Source organism: Bradysia coprophila, unplaced genomic scaffold (genome assembly GCF_014529535.1).
Source record: "Bradysia coprophila strain Holo2 unplaced genomic scaffold, BU_Bcop_v1 contig_151, whole genome shotgun sequence".
NCBI classification, from domain to species: domain Eukaryota; kingdom Metazoa; phylum Arthropoda; class Insecta; order Diptera; family Sciaridae; genus Bradysia; species Bradysia coprophila.
The window spans coordinates 3,057,265-3,078,595 of NW_023503423.1; the positions used below are offsets into that span (position 1 = coordinate 3,057,265).

At 36.9% G+C, this 21,331-nt stretch overlaps 2 protein-coding genes across 5 annotated transcripts; both read left to right on the top strand.

Moving 5' to 3' along the window:
- Positions 1 to 283: 283 nt before the first annotated feature.
- On the top strand, positions 284 to 13,770 carry LOC119074458 (glycoprotein 3-alpha-L-fucosyltransferase A). Of its 4 annotated transcripts, none has more exons than XM_037180595.1 (7): positions 284 to 585; positions 8,849 to 9,006; positions 11,101 to 11,215; positions 11,294 to 11,615; positions 11,771 to 11,996; positions 12,814 to 12,997; positions 13,068 to 13,770. In XM_037180595.1, exons 2-7 carry the CDS (start codon positions 8,921 to 8,923, stop codon positions 13,581 to 13,583), a joined length of 1,449 nt encoding a protein of 482 aa, XP_037036490.1. In that variant the 5' UTR covers positions 284 to 585; positions 8,849 to 8,920; the 3' UTR covers positions 13,584 to 13,770. The 4 variants fall into 4 exon arrangements, with proteins under 4 accessions (XP_037036490.1, XP_037036493.1, XP_037036492.1 ...); XM_037180598.1 differs by lacking the exon at positions 284 to 585 and adding an exon at positions 1,270 to 1,438; XM_037180597.1 differs by lacking the exon at positions 284 to 585 and adding an exon at positions 3,877 to 3,976.
- Positions 13,771 to 20,044: 6,274 nt separating this feature from the next.
- Positions 20,045 to 21,270, top strand: LOC119074464 (E3 ubiquitin-protein ligase RNF113A). The gene is made up of 3 exons (XM_037180605.1): positions 20,045 to 20,230; positions 20,307 to 21,012; positions 21,070 to 21,270. Exons 1-3 carry the CDS (start codon positions 20,164 to 20,166, stop codon positions 21,245 to 21,247), a joined length of 951 nt encoding a protein of 316 aa, XP_037036500.1. The 5' UTR covers positions 20,045 to 20,163; the 3' UTR covers positions 21,248 to 21,270.
- Positions 21,271 to 21,331: the final 61 nt, after the last annotated feature.

Consider the following 21,331-nt stretch of genomic DNA (forward strand, 5'->3'; position numbering starts at 1 on the left):
TCGTGCAGCACCCCTTAACACAGTGTTTTCAAAATGATTCTTATTTCTCGGTCAAAAATACCTTTTCAAATTTCTCATCAGATATTTATAAACTTCAGAGCATGTACACACACGCTATCCGAACACCATAGTATCCCTTCGGTGGAATCGCCTATATTATACGTACATTATACTGATGAGAAGGATTCGGCTTGAGGTGTACATGCGCAACTCGATCGTCGTGCTGTTTATACTTGCTTTTCATTAAGGAAAATTATAAATTTTCTTGTTTCATCATCATATTATACCGTATCGTACACACAGTAATATTCCCGTTGCCCGTCGCGATCACACCGCATCGAAGGAAGTGCAAACGGGTGTTGTTTTTCTTTTATTTCTCATTCGGGATTGGCTCATTTTGGCTATAGATTTTCACTCGTAAAAATTAGACGAAAAACATTGAATAAATTTGATGGTTGGGTGTGTGATTTATAAAAATTTTGCTGAAGCTACGAGTAGATTTTCCGAGCAATTAACCGTATCTCGGTCGTCGGGCAAAATGTGATGGACGAGCAACAGAGATAAAACAAACTAAAAGCGAAAACGGTAAGGTTATTGATGTGCGTTTGAAAACAATACGATAAACCGAATTAGCCGAACAATTATTTGTGTGTTCATTGGATAATTTGGAATCGAAATTAAAGTCGGTGTTTCAATCAATTGGTTGTGAGTGCTTCGTTCAATGCATGAATACATGCGTGCGAAAAGTCATTTATTTATAAGTTTCGCTTCGCGTTCGATTCAAGCGGAGATGGTGTCTAATCAATGCTGAATGAACCGAATTGTATACCGACACAAGTAGATGTAATAATGTTGCTGAGATAACCGTAATCATTGGAAAATATAGAATCGGCGGAACGGGTGTTAACCATTAGGAATTCCATTAATTTGAATGTTAATGGAAGACCATACCGACTATCCTCCCTCACCCATTCTGTCTTCCATTAAAATAGCTATTAGTTATGGAATTTGTATTTTACCTTCAGATGTACTTAATCAATTCGAACATAGTGCCCTGGAAAGCAATTTCATTTCTTCTTCAGTATATTAAATAGAGGTCTAGACGACGGAATAAACAAAAGCCTTTAAAAAGAAGTAAAAACGACAATTCGAATACAATTCCCTGAAGAATCACTCTCGTTTAGTCACACAGTAAAAATCGAAAACAAACTGAAGCGAGACATCTGACTTCTCTGCTACATTGATCGAAGAAGAACCAGACCAAGAACCAGGACTCGAAACATCTAAAAATAAATCGTTCGACTGGACGAAGAAAGGACGACATCGCCCACCCCATTTTAAACGCTTAATCGATGACAATGAAGATGACAGCGATGCATACGGGACCGTGACTTTGGTGTGATAATGGAACCGCGTTGCCATGGAATTTATTGATGTGGTAAACAAAATGTACAGAGAGAAGGTTTACAAACAATTCGGTTTGTTTACTGATTTTTAGAATTGTTTCGTGTGTTAAACTGAGGATATTACTTGTGCTTGTAGGGTGTTTGATAAATATCGCTACAATGCAGTGAACTACAGTAAATTACTCGTCAAACTGTATAGGCAATTTAACTTACTTGGATGTTATATCCAATCCATCACAGCACAGCTTCTAGCATGAACATAGAAAATATTCGGTAGGCACAGTAGGCACTTTCTAGTAGGTTTCTTTGTAAAGACAGACAACTTGTTTTCGTTGTGAGGGATTCTTTTGCAAAACTGCCTACCGAAATCGGACGCATTTTCCTGTGGACTTTTTTATATGTGCCTAGACAGGTCTTCGAGCCTAGAAGCCAAAACCACTTAAAAAAAAATTCTTCGAAGCTTGTGTGGCTGGTGATAGGGGATCAAAAACCGAAAAATTGCACTTTTATTACAAAAATTTCTCCAGTCTCCAATTTCTCTTTCAACCAGCCACGCAAGCTTCGAAGAATTTTTTTGAAAGTGGTTTTTGCTTCTAGGGTCGAATGGTAATGTAAATTTAAAATACAAACAATCCTAAGCGGTAGCTCTTATCACTAAAGCTTCCAACTTTGACACTTGTAAATTCAGTGCTCATGCTAGTAGCAGTGCTGTGAATCCATAGTATTTTGTGTTACATCCCCTAATTAATGTCGACTGGGACTCTGCTTTTTTACATAGCATTGTTCCATCACAAAAACTGAACCGGGAACTTGATAATTATGTTCATGACTGGTGGATACGTTTTCCGCTGTTAAAGGTTAATCGATTCTGAGGAGCGTGTCGAGTTTTTGAATTATATAAAAATCGCTTCATTATTTCTATTATATTTCTTTTACGATATAGATTTTCAGTTTCTTGAATTATATGGCAGTGTTCAACAGGTATATAACGTTTAATAAATGTTAGCGCGCGGATATTTTCAGCTCCCGTTAGGTATATTACGAAGGGTGATACAGTAAATAATTTCATCATCAATCGATAAAGTATTTAGATGTTTAGTATACGTTGCTATATAAAAGCTTAAATCTTCTTGGCTATGAAAAGTATTAGTATTGCGTATGACTCTGAAAGTCAGAAGAGAGAATACGGAAGTTGAGATCACGTCCGTGCTTCCAAATTATTCCTTTGATGAGTCAGGAGGGTACAGCCCGACCCGGAGGAGAACTAGGGAGATAGAGTTACTTTTTCACACAGGCAATGTCCAATTTTTCCCGAGTTGATCACATCGTTTTTCACAACAAAATCTTTCGAAGTTTATTTTTCCAACAAAACACTTGGCTCATTTACAGTTTCTGTTCAAGATCGATCTCACTTTTAGAGGCCACACTGTAACTCATTCGACAAAATTTCGTCGCCTGTATCTATGTAAGATAAGATCTATCACAGCAGCTCTCCAGCAACGCACACACCTTGTTTACAAAATTAGATGGCCTAAAATCGAACAGTGTTAGCTTTCAATTTTTACTACACTGGATTACACTGTTGGATTTGGTAATTATTTCAAAGGGGTTTATCTGGTTTCTAGAGAGCTGCTTTGGATCTATATACGTATGAAGTTTCACAGCGCTTTTACGCTGTCTCTTTGCCGTATACATCCATTTTCCAACTAGCTACACAATAAATAACAATTTTCAACTGCGAAAGGTCTTTATTGCCTTTGAAATAGTTATTTGTTTACCGAGCTCAGAAAAACTGACAAACCCAACAAGATATTTATCCCAGACGTGAACACAACGTTTTTTATGTCCGGTACAAAAGTACCAAATTCTCGTAACTTGGTCCCTTTGCATGAAAAGTTATGTATAAGTATCTGTTGTGGATGGTTGATTTTAGTCACTTTCGCGAAATTACCAACAACTCGCGTCCACAACAGATACATAAGTAAATAATTATTTGATGTGTTTCTCCTCGAAACGAAAACATCAATTCACCGTACCATTTTTGAAGACATAAACGAAGTGACAGTTCAAGTGAGAAAAGTTCTATTTTCTCCTCGCTGGAGAAAAAGATCTGAACTTTCTCACTAGAAATGGCATTCGACCAATTATCAACAAAATACCATTTTCTCATTGCCTTTTGGAGGGGAGAAAATAAGGTTGATCACACCGCACGCATGAAAATTCTTTATTGTTAGTTAAAGAATTTTTATATTTCATGTTTCGTGAGTGTCGCTTCACAATTAAATATTATTTTTTATGAAGTTCAAAAAAAAAACCAATTGCATGCACTGGCCTTGACTTGATAAATAAAAAGCATTCGGATATTGGCACAAATATCAAAATACTGAAAATGTTTTGCACGTCGACAAATGTATACGGAAAATTTAAATTAAAATGAAAGCAGTTGTGCTGCTACAACCATAGGTTGTAGGTAGCTGAATACGTTATAAACTCTTTATCATTGTAATGATAGTGCCAAGTTTTCGTTCGAGTATAGTAGTAGAACTTTTGGAGTTTTAAGTGGTGTAAAGGTAAATGAACGTAAAGTTTTTCGCTGTCTTGTGAAAGAGGCTAGCGGAAGCAACTGAAGATGGTCAGTCCACTCTGGGACCTGGGACCGCCGCTAGTTCTCGTGGTCGAAAAAGCCTTTTCTTCTCTTTGTTACCACTTTACGTGATGTACGGACAAGGGAAGAGCTATAGCTCTGTTTGTCGTTCCAAATGAGTTTTCTTTCACTGTCAGAGTTGTGAAGAAAGGAGAAGAAGAAATGTTCAGTTCTAGCTTTCTGAGCACCTGAACTTTTCTTTGCGTGTTGAGTGAAGGTTTTGTCAACGCAGGATGGTTGTGAATGAATGAAATAGGAATCTATAGAGTTAATCTTACGGATTCGGGCTAGTCATCTGCAATTGATAATCAACAAAACTAAACATTGCCACGCAGAAGCCCACGCACATGATCTTCGTGGAGCCTGTACAGCGTTTATGCATGTGAATTTAGACCACGACGCAAAAAATTGTGTACAATAAGTGATATGCTAAAAAGTAACAAAAGTCCCCCAATAGAAGTAACAACAGATTTAATGATCACACCGTGATAACTCTTGCAATATTTTAGCATAAGCACTAAATGTTATAGTAGGAAAAACCGAAGATAGAAATATTAAGTTTGTGTACCGACTTACCGAGTTACTTACTAGTTCCTAAAGGATACTAATAAACGACCGATAAATTAATTCAAAACTACCGATAAAAAATAATAAATGACCGATAAATACGGTACCGATAGAAAATAATAAATTATCGACAAATTCACAAGTACCGATAAAAATATTCAAAACTACCGATAACTTTTACCGATAAAAAGTGATAAAATACCGATAAATTAATAATTTTACGACTATTGATCGGTCAAATTCCATTTTCTATCGGTAGTTTATTAATTTCTATCGGTAGTTCATTATTTTCTATTGGTAGTTCATTGTTATCTATCGGTAGTACATTTTTTTCTATCGGCAGTTCATTATTTTCTATCAGTAGTTCATCACTGGGGCCTTTCTGTTGATTTTTCTTCGATTTCAAATGGAAATTTTTCTACTGAGGACCTTTCTGTTAATTTTTTTCGATTTCCAATCAAAATGTTTTCGATTTCCAATCGTAATTTTTCCACTGTAATGCAGGGGCCACTGAAAACCCTGTGTCCAAAGTGAGGTCCGGAGCATGGTAAAGTGTTTTCCGGTAGAGTTTAGTGTCCTGATGAAGAAAAGTTAGGGTGCCAGGCTGAGTTTCTGGGCAATAACTTTTGTCGGCGGCTTAAAGCCGAAAATCCGTGTTTTTTCACGCTTTTCATTGAATATCACGAGAACCCGAAAAGATAAAAAATTAGTTTCTTCGAGAAAAATGTAGAGTTTGCAATGGACGAAAAACGCTTGTGACAGGGCCTAATATTTGTCAAAAGTTTCACAAATTTTGACAAATGTTTTACAAATTTTTAGCAAATTTTTGTGAAACATTTGTCAAAATTTGTGAAACTTTGTGAAACTTTTGACAAATATACGCTAGATACGTGTAAATTGATACGTCAAGATATTTGTTTTATAGATACGACTAAACCATATGCTGAGGAGCGAATTAAACCAAAAAACGATTACGTACTAGGTACTACGATTTTCAAGAAAATAATATGAAAATAATGGAGCATTGAAAATTGCACAAATTATTTTTAATTGACGTCATATATTATCCTAAACAAAAACTATTCCGAAATGGCTGACCTATGTTCACAATCAAAAATGTCAATACGTATGAGGTTGATGCTGCAGAGCCCCTTACATCTATTTTTGTGGTACATCTATGACTAACACTAAATAGAAGTAGACTGGCACTACGTAGACGTATACGACGGTCGAACGTCACATTTTGAAGAAAAAAAAAATCCATTCGAATCGATGTTGGGTACCATAAATTTATGGTCCAACGTATACTAATACGTTATTGCCTTAAAGTACCGATAGAAAATGATGAACTACCGATACAAAATAATGAACTACCGATAGAAAATAATGAATTGCCGATGGAAAGTAATAAACTACCGATAGTAAATGATAAATGATCGATAAAACGACCAGTTTATCGGTACTTTAGTACTTTTTATCGGTAAAAAGTTATCGGTAGTTTTGAATATTTTTATCGGTACTTGGGAATTTCGCTATCGGTACTTTATTATTTTTTATCGGTACCGTGTTTATCGGTCATTTATTATTTTTTATCGGTAGTTTTGAATTAATTTATCGGTCGAATATAATATCCCGTTCCTAAATCCAACCAGTCACCGCCGCGTTTATACAAATTGTAAAATACTAGAGCTGTGCAAACTTTATTAAACCTTTGTAGAAAAGAATTTGGTAATTCGGTGAACAGGTGTTTTGAAAATGGTCGTCATATCATTTTCACGAAATAGTTATTTATGCAAGAAATTACGAAATAAGGTTTTTTTAGACCCTAGTTGTGATATTGAACGAAAACCGAACTGATCCAGTAACTTTCCCAATAACGATTGCTTTTAGTTACTTCTATCCAACTCAGCATCACAATGTGCCAAATTTTTAAACTTAAGGACCTTAAGTTAAGGTGCCTCTGTTGCATAAATCGTTGTATGAATCTCGGTGCGAAGTACTTTGGTAGGCTAAAAATCCTATTAGCATACGTTAGGAACAATGTGTTTCCTAAACGACGTTGGAAATATGCGACGAAGCCGGGACATTTCCACACTAGTTAGAAAATGTTCACTTTTTGCAATGCCGTTGTAGCATAGAGTAGTCATTTATGTGGCTTACTGATAAATGTTTTTTTAGGCACGGGATTGTTAATGCCGTTGGCACATCCTTTATGCCTAAAAATTCATGTATCACTGAGTTGTGGCATACAACGTTTTTCACAATCCAGACACTACTTACTTTTCGTCTCAGTTGAGATAACATACATATGGCAAAACACATGGCAGTTTTACACAGGTTTTATAAAATCCAGACAAGTGCGCACCATTTGCGCTCTATTACACTACTCGTCACCTCTATACTTAAGAACCTTACAAAAATGATGATCTACTTCTAGTTTTACTTTTGTGCGACGTGGATTAAAACCTAAATCGTCTAACATGGCCCAAAGAGACTAAGTGACTGAGATCTGGGATTTGATTAAAACGAAACTTTTGATCAGTGTGCATGGTGGTTGCATGCATTTAATAATCAGATTTGAATTAGAATTCGAGATCATTTAGAAGTGGCTGAACTACTAGTACATTAGAAGTGAAACTTTGGAAGCAGGTACAAGCACGTCGTTTCTGTGAGAAATATTCGACAAAATACTAAGGCTCGCTAAATGAACCTTGTAGTCTAGTAGATTTTCGTATATGGCCCATTCCAGCAAAAAAGTGAATAGTGTTGTCCACATTACATATATATGTTGCGGTTGACATAGACTTAACTCCGAGGGGGAAACAACACGAGCGAATGGTGGGACAGTGTTCAGCGAATAATGAACGAATAAAGGCGAATCATGAGCGAATGAAGACGAATAATGGGGAAATAATAGTCGAATAATGGGCGAATGGCCGAACGGTGGGACAAGATTTTCCATTGTTGTTTCTCCCTCGCTTAACTCAGTTACGCCCCTGCTGCATCCTGAGTACTCAAATTTTGTGAAAGCGGGCATATCCAAACCTGCAAACGTTTTCCCAGAAAAGTGTTTTCTCGACTTTTCGGAAGCAGGGCCAGAGTGAGGTCAGCCGTTCATGTCAGATTTTGCGATTTCATAAAAATGCATGTCACGTTAACCGATAATTTGTGGGTTTTGTTTCTTCGCCGTTCATACACATAACACATGTTAACCGATAATGTCTCCGTTATAAAGTTGTGAAAATTGTTGGAAGTCTCGTCAAATTTTGAATATTGTCGATGTAGCACCTGTAAAATCATAATTTTTCTTTGACAGGGATGTAAAGTGGCCTCTCCCTACCTAGGGAAAAGTCTATACATCGCTCGTAAAGTGAAACTTTACGCAACACTCGGGAAAGAAATTGAAGCCCTCGGACACTTTCACTCATCTGGATACGAAATATCAAATTACTTCCCCGGTACAGTAATTTTTCTTTCTTTCTTGTATTTGATAACATTTAAACTTCAAACCGTCCATGTCAGCGCGTAAACCATTTTCAGCGTCATGATCATGGGCATATACCGATCTGTGACTTTGAGTGTGATAAACAACATCATTGGATTCATCACCAATGATGGTCCATTGAAAAAAGGGGCGTTAGATATGCAAACTACGTCTGCTGTTCATGTCTAAAAAACCTAATTCCTATCAACTGGTCTCTCTTTTTTTAATAGTTTGCATTATATCAACAATTGTTATCAAAATGAAATTATGAAAAAAAAAATTGGTCGGAAAAAACTTCGCTGTAACAACAAACAATAAATCATTCCAAGCGAGAAGCATAAACATCACACTCGCAATAACATTTCAATCGTCAACGTTTTTCAATGAATTTTAACCAATGCTTCAATAATCGCTGTATATATCGCATCGCGAAAACTTGACTGAGTTGGTGTGATTGGGGCTTCAATTAAAAAAAACAAACTTCAGTAAAATGAATCGCTACTGAAAGTATATATAAACAATAGCAAAACGTTTCGCTGAAACACGGTGGTATTGTACCTTAGTTTAATTTAAACATTTATCAATAAAATTAAAATAAAATTAAAGCGAAATCAAGTCTGAAGTGTATATTGTAAATAATAGTCAGCAGTTCGTTTGTTCGTTCTCAATAATAATTGCCCGGCGGAATATTACAATAATTTTTGCTCTGATGTGATATAAAGTGAAAAAAAATTCTTTTCCTTTTAGATATACGATGTGATTTCAACAAGTGCAAAAAAAAACTAAAACCCTGGACCGGACTGCAAATTCTTGATAAATATGAGATTGCCGAAATTTTCCATTAAACGGTGTTTTCTTCTTACTCTTGGTTTTGCTGTATTGGTTATATTCGGTTTTAGTTTAAGGTAAGCCGAACATTGTATTATCTAGATATATTAGTTAACGTAACTGGCAAAGCACTGCGAGTTTTGGAAGCAGTGAAAACAATTCCAGAAATCGAAAAAAAAATCACCTTCAGAGACCGAACGGACTAAATCGTAATGGATTAAATGATGGGTGACATAACTACACGGTCAATATCGTCAGTAACGATAGTATCGTTTTTTGGACGATAGTATCGTTTTTTAGACGATAGTATACAGGACGATAATATCGTCTAAAATTATAAATTTTAAAATATTTTCAGGACGATATTATCGTTTTCTTGACGATATTATCGTTTAAAAAAACGATAATATCGTTTATAAACGATAATATCGTTTTTTGGACGATACTATCGTTTTTTTTGATGATACTATCGTCTAACAAACGATATTGTCGTTCAAAAAACGATAATATCGTTTTTTTGACGATAATATCGTCCTGGATGAAAATATCAGCTGGACGATATTATCGTTATTTTCTTTTTCTGAACAAATTTATCGTTATTTTGGACGATATTATCGTCCTGGTCGATAATTTTTGGGACGATAATATCGTTTTTAATTAATTAATTTTTTTTAAAATTTGAGACGATAATATCGTCCAGGACGATAATATCGTTTTTAATTTATTTAAAATAAAAATTCTAGACGTTTTGGACGATATTATCGTACAGAAAACGAAAATATCCATTAGATTTTCTAGAACGGTAATATCGTCCAGAAAACGATAATATCGTTTTTTGAACGATAATATCGACAATAAAACGATACTATCGTCCAGACAATATTTTAGAATTTTTCAATTTAGACGATATTATCGTCCTGGATGAAAATTTTTTGGACGATAATATCGTTTTTAGACGATAGTATCGTCCAAAAAAACGATAATATCGTTTCTGACGATATTGACGGTGTGGAAATGTCCCGCCATCGATTAAATCCCCGAGCACGACTTCTCCCATCTATTCCCATACGATTTTGTCATAGAAGTGTCCCCAGAGGTGGTACACTGTTCATGCTATTCACATATATATTTTGTCGAAGGGTCTAGGGGGTGAGTGTCCCTCGCTTCAAAATGCTAAAAAAAATCAAAAAGGGATGACATTTTCCCGTGATCTACCTGTCTTAAATCGTTCGATACTTCGATTGTGTCCTTGAGAGGTTTCTCTTATAAAACAGCTGACCGAAACCCATTTTCTACGATTGGCTACGGAAGCATCTACGATGAACTATGAGAAGTTGAAATGTTTTTGTGCTCATCATATATGCTGCCAAGTTCTTGTAAGACCTTGCTATGAAAGTACGTGAAATTACCTTTCTAATGACACTCTACACGACCTTGTACGTCTCGTGCAACTGGAGAAACTTCAGTCCGAAAAGTGCATGTTTTCGGTTTTGATTACAGCAGAAGTGTCGAGGAACTTTTTTAGAAAGCGGTTTTGGCTTTTAGGGTCGAATTAATCCCTCTGAATCCTGTCTGGATTTTTGCTTGTTCTGGTATCTTACTGAACAAAAACTTTGTCCAGGGTCAAGTTAATAGAGACAATCACTGCTCTACATCGAAAAAAAAACTTTGTGGAAAAGAGATGCAAGATAGTCATGTATGAAATTCTCTGATAGACTCTCACGAAATCGTGTATTTTTCACGAATTCTATTATGCGTTTTAGGGCAGACCACTCTAAACAGAGCCTAGTTTTGAGAAAATTGATTTTCTCAATTACAGTCAGCGGCAGTGAAATTTCAGCATGAATTTGCTTCAGCTGTTTTTCAGCTGATCAACAGTCTTTATACGATTTCACCACTACCTGCAGCAGCTTCAACCATATAAATAAGTATAAACAGTTTTGATTGTTTGTGTGGATCAGCTGAAGCCATATCGAGCTGAAATTTCACTGCCTCTGACTGTAGCCGAAATTTCTCAAATCTACCAGAATTTGGTAAAATTTGCAAATTTGGAAAATTATCCGAAAACAATATCTCAAAAATAGGCCCTGACATTTGCCCTATCTGTTGTAGGGTACACATAATGTCTTAAAAGCCAAGTTAAGAAACTAACTCCAGAATCAATATTCCAGAGAAAATGATTTCTGGAAAACGAAAGACATTCCCAACACAATCGAGCATGAGTTCGCAAAGGTGGAGACTGAAATCAAACCTAATGATAAGTCTGGGCTGTCGCAAATGTTACACGTAAGTGCACCAAACGAGTTCTATCTATTATTTTGTAAAATGATTTACTGACACCGAATTCTATGCTCAAAAACCCAGAGTACAACTCAACAGTCATCACAGATCGTCAACATGATAACGGAGGAGTATCATGACGAAACTCCTGCACCGAATGACTTCGGAACCACTCTACAGAAGCCATGGTATTTCAGTGGAGGCAAACGGTATCCGTTCGAGGCGAAAGTGAAGCGTAAGACGCATAAACGATTAGCCAAACTGTATCCGTTCGAAGATCAATGGACTGATCGGATAACGAATCAGTTGATGTTCGTTCCGCCGAATTACGACAAAATCAAAATGAGTGGCCATTTGAAAACCATTCTACTGTACAATGGTCTGGGACCTTGGAATGTGAAACAAGGTAATTTCGACTGATTTGACGAATTTATTTATCGCATACGGTTTCCATGTATTGCTAGAGTTAAACGATTTCACCTAGAGATATAATGGATGTGCAAGCCAAATTATGTCTCTAGGTGAATGGGTAATGGACCAATGTTATTTCCTATAAAATAGGTCGTGACGTTTTTCTGACTTCAAAGTGTCCGGTGAATACATGCCGAATAACAGCCAATCGTGATGAAATCAACAAAGCTGACCTAGTTCTCTACAAGGATCATTTCATTCCGACTGGTGTCGCACGACCAGCAAAACAGATTTTCATGCTGTACTTCCTCGAATGCCCGTATCACACGCAACACATTAAATTCCCGGATGCCTTCAACTGGACATCAACGTATCGGTAATTCATTTGATGTTGATGATTTGACGGGATTTGGGGGACGAAACGATAGAATAGTACATTGAGGTGCGGGAAAACAGGAAAAGTAGGAAAATATGCAATTTTTATTCCTTTCTCGCTAATAGCTACTGATCGACCTACCAGATTATCCTACAACTTTAGATATATAGCAAACGCTCTTTGAGCGAAAACATTCAGAAAATACGCTTAAAAAAACGAGTGAAGAACAGGCAAAACCAAAACGCTGTTACGGGAACTTGACTCCAAACTTCTGTCGCTGTTTTAAAAGACATCCCGTTGAGTCGCGACAATGTTGTTACGCTAGAAAGTTGGGTGGGCAGGAAAAACAGAGGTAAACAACGTATAACTCTTATGTGGGGTCTCAAAACAGTCGGCGTATTTGCCTGTTACCGTGTGCGATATGTCAAATGAAAGGTATTGACAAGATGAAACAAAATATTAAATTTTTAAGAAAATCAGTTTTGTGCACAGTTCGCACTATTGGCGAGAGAGCATGGAAAGTAAGGCATGTTTTCCTACTTCTCGTGTTTCCCGCACCTCTCTGCGAAATTTTTTGTTGAGACGGATTGTATTTTGAGCCGAAGGTGAAGAACGTCGAAACAAAAAATTTACCAGCAAGACAGTGCGGTGCTCTGTTGTCTTGCGACCTGAAAATGCGAAAAGCAAGTTTTTGATTACCACAGTAATGAGTCGTTTTCCGGCAGCAAGACAACAAAGCACATAGCCATCTTCACAATCTTAATCGAATCACACTAGACGTGGCGGAATACCAATTAAATATTAATTTCTGCTGTAGGAAAGACAGTGACATTGTGGCACCGTATGAAAAATGGGAGTATTACGATCCACGAGTGAAGCAAATGGAACAGGATCGAAATTATGCATTAAATAAGACCAGAAAGGTAGCTTGGTTCGTTTCCAATTGTGGTGCAAGGAATGGTCGTTTGCAATTTGCTCACGAATTACAAAAACATATCCAAGTAAAATCAGTTGTTGTGCCGTTTGTCTGCAGAATTTAAAAAAAAATTCAAATTCCCACTTTTCCCGCAGGTCGACATATACGGATCTTGTGGTCAATTTAAATGTTCTCGCAGTACAGCCAACAAATGCTTCGACATACTCGACCGTGACTACAAATTCTATTTAGCCTTCGAAAATTCCAATTGTCGCGACTACATCACCGAAAAGTTCTTCGTCAACGCATTGAATCGAAACATACTTCCAATTGTTATGGGCGCCCGGCCCGAAGACTATGAAATGGCCGCCCCGTATCGGTCGTACTTGCATGTCGACGAATTCGCGTCGGCCAAAGAATTGGCCGACTATTTGCACATATTGGACCAGAACGATGAGCTGTACAATTCGTACTTTAAGTGGAAGGGAACGGGTGAATTTATAAACACATTCTGGTGGTGTCGCGTCTGCGCGATGCTGCACGACGAGGAATCGTTGAATCGACCGAAGTGGTACAATGATGTGAACGACTGGTGGCGAGGTGTTGGTGTCTGCACGAATGGTTCCTGGCGAAACTATCAAGCTCGCAAAGATGTTATGAGTGACGATTAGAAAAAGTGATTTTAGTTTTAACTAAAGTTTTGAATTTTTTGTTTGTTTATTTTTAACGAACAAAAAACAAATTTAGAATTTAACTGAAGATGTTTAAATATTGTTAAATATTGTAGTGACACAGACGACGAAGAAGAAGGTGCACTTTCAATGACTAATGTGTTACGACTGCTAGTGAATGTAGTGCGCTAAAAACAAACGAAGAAATAATGATACCGAAAGATGGACATGATAAAGAAGCAATTAAATCCAAAAAAAAATTAACTGAGAACGTACAAAACTAATCAGTGTGCGCACATTATGGCTATACACAATTTTATTTACAAAATCTTCAAAGACACCTCATCAAACTGTGATTAACGGTCTACACTGCCTCTGCAAAACTTTAGCTTTCCATTCCAATAACTATTTCATCGCTTTGTTCGAATTTGATGGAGTAGGTAGTACATACGTTGTTATACGCTAGACCATTAATAACTGTTATGCCCTGTAGTGAATTCAATAACTGTTCTTGTTCCTGATTTATGTAGTGTTTGCGTTGCTGATGATAAAAATCTTAAAAGGAGCTTTCGAAGTAACAATGAAAACTTCAGGTGACCGCACGGAAAAAACTCAAAATGTTGATGTACGTTTGAGTCGATCACGTTTTACGTGTGGGTCGCAAATGCTACGTCTCGTACGTAGTATGTACATCGAAGTCGTAAAATTCTACGTCTACATCGTACAATAAACGGCTGAGTGAACCATTGGTTTTGTCCTCACTCAACTACAATGTACAAAACCAATGGTTCACTCAGTCGTTTATTGTACGATTTAGACGTAAAATTTCACGACTTCGATGTACATACTACGTAGGAGATGTAGTATTTGCGACTCACACGTAAATCGTGATCGAATCAGACGTACATTGACATTTTCCGTTTTTTTCCGTGCGGAGACTACACCTAACTGTTAAAGTCTTGTCCACGCAACTCTTGAAGTTTCGTATCCCTCTAAAATGCACCGATTTTTGTTACAAAATTAATTTGGTTTACAAAATACGGACACCTACTTTTACCGATTCTACAGCCGCCAAAAGTGTGACACCGTTCGTAGCTGCGATCTGAAAAAAATGGTCTGAGTTACCTGGTAGCTAGAACCATATGTTTGGTCCTCATTTCCAATCAACAGGATCTATTGGGTATTGGGTAAAATATTGGGTTGGCCATCTCGAATTTTTATGTTGGCAGCTGCACGGATTGACGTTTGAACAGAAAGTGTGAAGAAGAAAAGATCAGTGCACTTTAGAGGCATACCGTAGAACAATGTTCTGCTTAGAATGATTGTTTAAATCGCTTAACTTACAATAATTGTCTCGACTAATTTTTAAACGTGCAGGCGACGACTTAGAAATAGATCACGCATTTCGTTTCAGCTGATCCGCTCATTACGAAACTAAAGTATTTTTACGTGCGTGTAACTATTTCACCAGTATAAACAAGTGTAAGTGTTTGAGTGGATCAGATGTTTAACAGCTGAAACAAAATTCTGCACTTGTTTCAAAGTTGTCGACTGTTAAACATTATTATCAGCAAAAAATAGTTTTCCATCAGTATGACCCTAAAATACGTCCATTTTTACCAAACTTAATTGAATCTATCCAAAATTTAGGCAGTACAGCCGCCAAAATCGTATTATCCAAACAGGGGCGCTCTGAAAAATCTAGTTTTATTCACGGCAATAATTTTATTTAATCTGCCAAGTGAATATCTCGCAATAAATTCGTATTTTAACTTAAAATTTAAAAGTTTTAAGCTAAAAAAGCAACGTGTAGGAACCTGGGATGTTTGTAGATAATACATTTGGCCTCCGTAAAATATTTGGCAGCTGTCAGTTAAATTAAATAAAGTTTTAAAAAAAGGCGGGGATTGTTAGAGGTATACTGTAGAATATATGGCTGCTTAGAATAACATTTTTCGTAACTTTGGGGTTAAAGATTTGGTTAGCTCTCAAAGTTTCGCAATTAAAACGAAGTTGTTACTTGAGAAACGCCTCGACTTTTCTTCCATCATCTATTTTTCTACTGGAAATTGAAAAGTGTGCCCACTCTTTGTAAGAGTATTTCACCTCATTCACCGAGTGTGCACTCTTTCTTGTGTGTTCTTTTAATAGATACTTAATTTCCTCATTTTTACTAATTACAAACATGAATAAACAGTCTCAAATTAGTATTTTATGTGTTGCGTGTAGCACATGGCAAAATGTACATATAGGATGCAAATTGGCATTGAAAAAATTGGCGTGTATTCAATGATCTAGAAATAAAAAAACGTTCATTTCGTTTCACACAATTAACCCAGAAAAACGTTCACCTATAGACACACTGATGATGTTACACTGAATCAATTTTGTATAAATTATTTTCTAATTTTTATTTTTTATATTTTAGTTTTTAAAGCTGTGATATTTTCGTTTACTTCGCTCGAATGTTAATTAAGTGTAAAATACCATAAATGTCGGAACAGGTTGGATTTTCTTTAATAGACCGAGAGCCCGGATGCATATTAATCTCTGAGAACGCAGTGGTTTTAAACAAGCGTGAAATTACATTGCCCGATGTGAAAAACATTTGTTCGAGCGCTAACAGGGCCCTAACGAGAGAGTTCCTTGTAGTGCTTATGTCGGCAGTCACACATCGTAGAATGTCCAAATTGGTTTCAAAATGAAGGTGTTAGAGTCGAATGAAGATGTAAATTAAAAAAAAAAGCATTTTCATTGGCAGGTCTGGCACGCTTGCATTTTCATATTGTCATGCCGCAGGACCTGTCAATAAAAAATTATTTTTCTTGTATTTTTATTGCCATAATCTTTCGACTAGGAACACCAATTTGGATATTCTACAATCTGTGACGACTGAGGTATACACCAGCACTTTATTCGTTTCGACGCTCCTAATTCACCAAAATTGAAATGTTGTGGAACAAATGTTTTTCGTATCGGAGAATGTAACAATTTAGTATAGGTTTCAAACCGCGGCCTTATGAGGGACTGATGTGCAATTGAAAATGATCTGAAAGTACCTAAACCTGTTTCGACCTGATCTGACCTTTCAGATTGAGCTACTTTTTATCCGATTTGACCAATACCCTCTTTAGCAAGCCAACTACATTTATTAAGGTGGTAGAAATTATAAATTAGTCAACAGTGCATGATGCTACAGACAATGAAGTAAGGTGGTATTTTGACAATGTCAAAAGAGAATTGTTTTGCTAGAGAGAGTATTGGTTTGACCTATTCCGAGACCTTAAAAAATACTATCAATAAAGCAACAATTTTTTGATGAGAAAAAAACTGACATTACAGCATGATAACAACTGCTATAATACGAGGTCTCGATTGTCCTTTATTCTGTTCATTCGAAGAATGATTGATGTTTTATCGGAAGGACTACGTACATGCATGTAAGTTTGAACCGAATCATTCCTAGAGTTAAAAGCTCCTTCATATGCCATCACGTTTACATGAAGCACAGCACTGTTTCTAGCATGAACACTGAATTTACAAACGTCAAATTTGTAGGCTTTAGTGATAAGAGCGACCGCGTAGGATTGTTTGTGTTGTATGTTTTAACTCATTCAACGAAATCAACGCATCTATCTTTACAAAGGAAACGCAGTGTCTGAGCCTCCGAATATTTTCTATATTCATGCTAGGATCAGTGCTGTGCTTGAAACAATCCATCACTCGTCCCGTGTTAGTCAACCTCAAACCAAAATACCTCGAAATCTATTAGACCAACTTGGATTCGGTCCACAAGTAGATTATAAGATAGATGTTCCATGTTTTTCGTGAGTTTTATTGGTTTCGAGTTTTTTTTTCGGAAAAACGGGCCAGGTCATGGAAATCGACATATGTAATTTCTCACTTTAGTCCCTAGTCATGGATTTTATTGAAAGTCACATGGTGAAGGGTATGTGTTTATGTTTATTGGTTAAAAATCTAAGTACTCACCCTCATGTCACCAAATGTATATAATTTAAGGTATTTATCTCTCAAGACGTCTGCCTTCATTGGAAAACGAAATTGAATTGTAATATCGTTTCCGTGAAAGGTGTTTAAGACTGTAATAGGGGTCATTTTATGTAATAAAATTAAAAATCAAAAAGTGTTGCGTAAATCTAATACCAATGCAATGAATCATAGTGAAACAAAAAGCAAAAAAAAAGCAGTGGAAAATGTAAATAATAAAATTAAATGAGATGAGGATGTTGTATGCGAATTAGATGTAGTTAATAATATATTTGTACTTATACAAAACAAAAAAAAAGGTTAAATAAACAAAAAAAAACGATAAAAAACATGTTTTGGAAATTTTTAGGACAAACTGCGCGGATCTGGAAAAAGAACTCCTGTTTTGTTGAAGACATAATTTTAGAAAATTTAAATTTTTAGAAATTCACAAAAATTCTTACAAAAATAGATCATTGTCAATGTCGTTTGAGATATCAAATGAGCTGTCTTTTTCACAAAGGTAACTACAATGTTACAAAAATTTATATGGAGCTGTCATTGTTTGAGGTTAGCTTTGTGAAATTGACAACCCATATGACACTATTTTGAGAGAAGAAACCGTTATTTGCCACTGATCTATTTCTCAATTTAGATAATTAGGAATTTAAAGAAATTTTTGGGAATTTTCAAGAAATAAATTTCTTTGAACAGCTCGCTTGTTCATTTCATTCGACATGTGTGACAGTTGGGATCGTGTGTCTGACGTTTAAAAGGTCATGAAAATGATCTATAGATCCAAGGTTCTGAAAGAACAGGTTAAGACAACCCTGAGTTGATCACGAAGGCGGTGACACACAATAGCGTCACCGGCTGCGAAGTTTATATGTAAAATGGAACTTAACAAAAACAAAATTCTGAATTTTCGAGAAAAATATTTTCTTCAAGTGGATTTCTTCCACTATCTGTTTATAAAATTTGGTGTCAACCGCCTTCGTGGTTGTCCCTGTTCTTTCAGATCATCTTCAAGATACGGTACTTTCAGTCGTAAACTCACCTAAGTTTCGTTAAATGTTTCGTTCATTTATTCATTTGTATGACGCTTTTTTAACGTGGATGAATTTCAAACGGCCTTGAAGATGATCTATGGCAATCAATTGACAAATTTCTTTAGTTTCATTATCGCGTTTAAGCGTTTATTGCCAATCTGCAATGTTAAAAGTCCAGCACTGAGAATAGATTCACGACTCACGAGAGCATGGACTTCCAGACGGCAATGAGCGCAGGTATAACATTTGTAATGTTTGGATCTTCTTCTTCTTCTCTTTCAGCCTGTTTCTATCCACTGCTGGATGTAGGCCTCTCCAATTTCTTTCCATTTCGTACGATCCATTGCCATTTGCTGCCAGTTTGTACCTGCAATATTCTTAATTCCGTTTGTCCATCTCTCTGGTGGTCTACCTATAGCTCGTCTTTTATATGGTCGCCACTTCATGATCTTTTTGGTCCAACGATCGTCTGTCCTTCTTGCAATATGTCCCGCCCAGCTCCATTTCAGAGATGCTATTCTTTCCATGACATCAACGACCCTGGTCTGTTGTCGAATCCATTGATTCGTCATTCTGTCTCTGAGTGTTATTCCAAGCATACCATGGCTCTTTGTGTCACTCTCAATTTATCTTCGGATGCTTTCGTTAAAGTTAACGTTTCCGCTCCATAAGTGAGCACTGGAAGGACACAAGTGTCGAAAACTTTGCGTTTCAGACTATTATTCATTTTGCTTTTGAAAATTAGTCTGAGTCTTCCGAACGCTGCCCATGCAAGACCAATCCTACGTCTTATTTCTGCAGTTTGGTTGTCCAGACCTAACTTCAGTTTATGTCCTAGATATACATAGCTGTCGACTCGTTCAATGACAGTGTCACCAATTTTGATTTCTCTATCGTCCCCGATGTTGGTCATGACTTCTGTTTTCGATAACTTCATCTTGAGGCCAACTTTGCTTGCCTCTTCACTTAACTGGATCTGTTTACGACAAAAGCACTCAGCTTTAACTTAGACGACTGTATGTAGGAAGACGACGTTAGGATGATAAGATGTAATATGACCAGTATCACATGTAGTACATATTCATCATTGATATTTAGATGAAATCGTGTTCAATCGGTAAGTTTGAAACAAACCTATTCAGCTCTTGCGTTCCTTTTTCTTAAAAGCTTTTTTTGTTGATGTATTTTTTCCGTTTACCTCGATCATACTCCATCTGTCACGCTAGTGGTCCTAAAAATCAATGTAACACATTAAAAGACATTATAAGCAGGTACTTACAGTTCTACAACTTTAGTCAGTGTTCAGTTCCGACGAAATAATTTATCAAAATCAAAATTGAAATCGCGCTAAATTGACAATACCTTTTTGACGGCGTCTCCTCTGCTCCCACCACATGTCAAAATGTTGAAACACTCTCGGAAAATTGAAGTATTTTGACAATCAGATCAGTGACGATTATAAACAAACATTTACTGAATTCACTCGAAGGCCGTGTGTGCATTAAGTCCTCCACAAATTGTGTTTTCTTCAAATAACTCATAAGATGTTCAAAAAGATAAACAACAGAAATAAATCAGCCAGAAAACGGGCGCAAAGCTCTTCTGATTCCGGTAAGAATAACCGCCTAAAGCGTCCGAACGTTTCGTAATTTGAAATTTTGTTCATTTTTATTATTTCCAACTGAAGATGCAGCCAGTGATACAGAGTCGAGTGCCGTTGTTCGTTCCAACAACAAATCAAGGAAAATCAATCCAAACGTTCATAAGACGTTGCAATTGAAGTCTCGTAACCAAAAGCAAAAAAAGGATTCAGACGGATCAAGCAGTGACAACGATATAACCGTGTCATATAAATCGAGAAGAACCGTCGATACGGTTGGACCGAGCGATCAAGGTGCGACTGCTGTAAATGAAATGGAAACGGAAAATGATCGCGACGCTCAAGCACTGTTCGAAAAGAGCCTGGAGGTCAACAAGGAATTGGAAGGGAAGGCAGATGATAAGGTGTATCGAGGCATGAATAACTATGCTCAGTACTACAAAAAGAAGGACACGGCAGCGGGAAATGCTAGCAGTGGAATGGTGAGAAAGGGACCCATCCGAGCACCAGCTCATTTACGTGCCACTGTTCGATGGGATTATCAGCCTGACATTTGTAAAGACTACAAGGAGACGGGATTTTGCGGCTTTGGAGACAGTTGTAAGTTCTTGCACGATCGCAGTGATTATAAGGCGGGCTGGCAATTGGAACAAGAACATGCAGCCGGCTTCCGAGGCAATGATGCAGACTCGGACGGTGACGATACGAAATACGAAATTCACTCTGACGAAGAGAGTTTGCCATTCAAGTGTTTCATTTGCCGGAAGAGTTTCGTTGATCCAATTGTTACGAAGTAAGTGGAAGCTATTCGCATGGTTGTGCATGTTGTCTAATCGCTTTCTTTCACCAGGTGCAAGCACTACTTTTGCGAGAAATGTGCGCTGGAGAATTACAAGAAATCGTCGCGATGTTACGTTTGTTCGGTGCAGACCAACGGTGTATTTAATCCGGCCAAGGAACTTATTGCAAGAATGGGACGGTCAGCTGATGGCGAAGAGATTGAAAATGACTCGGATGACAGTGATTAAATGCAGTTCCGAATGACAAGAGATGTTTTTGACTTTGAATTCCGTTTGTGAGTTAAATGGGTTCGTGTTAGTCCTTCCAGGGTG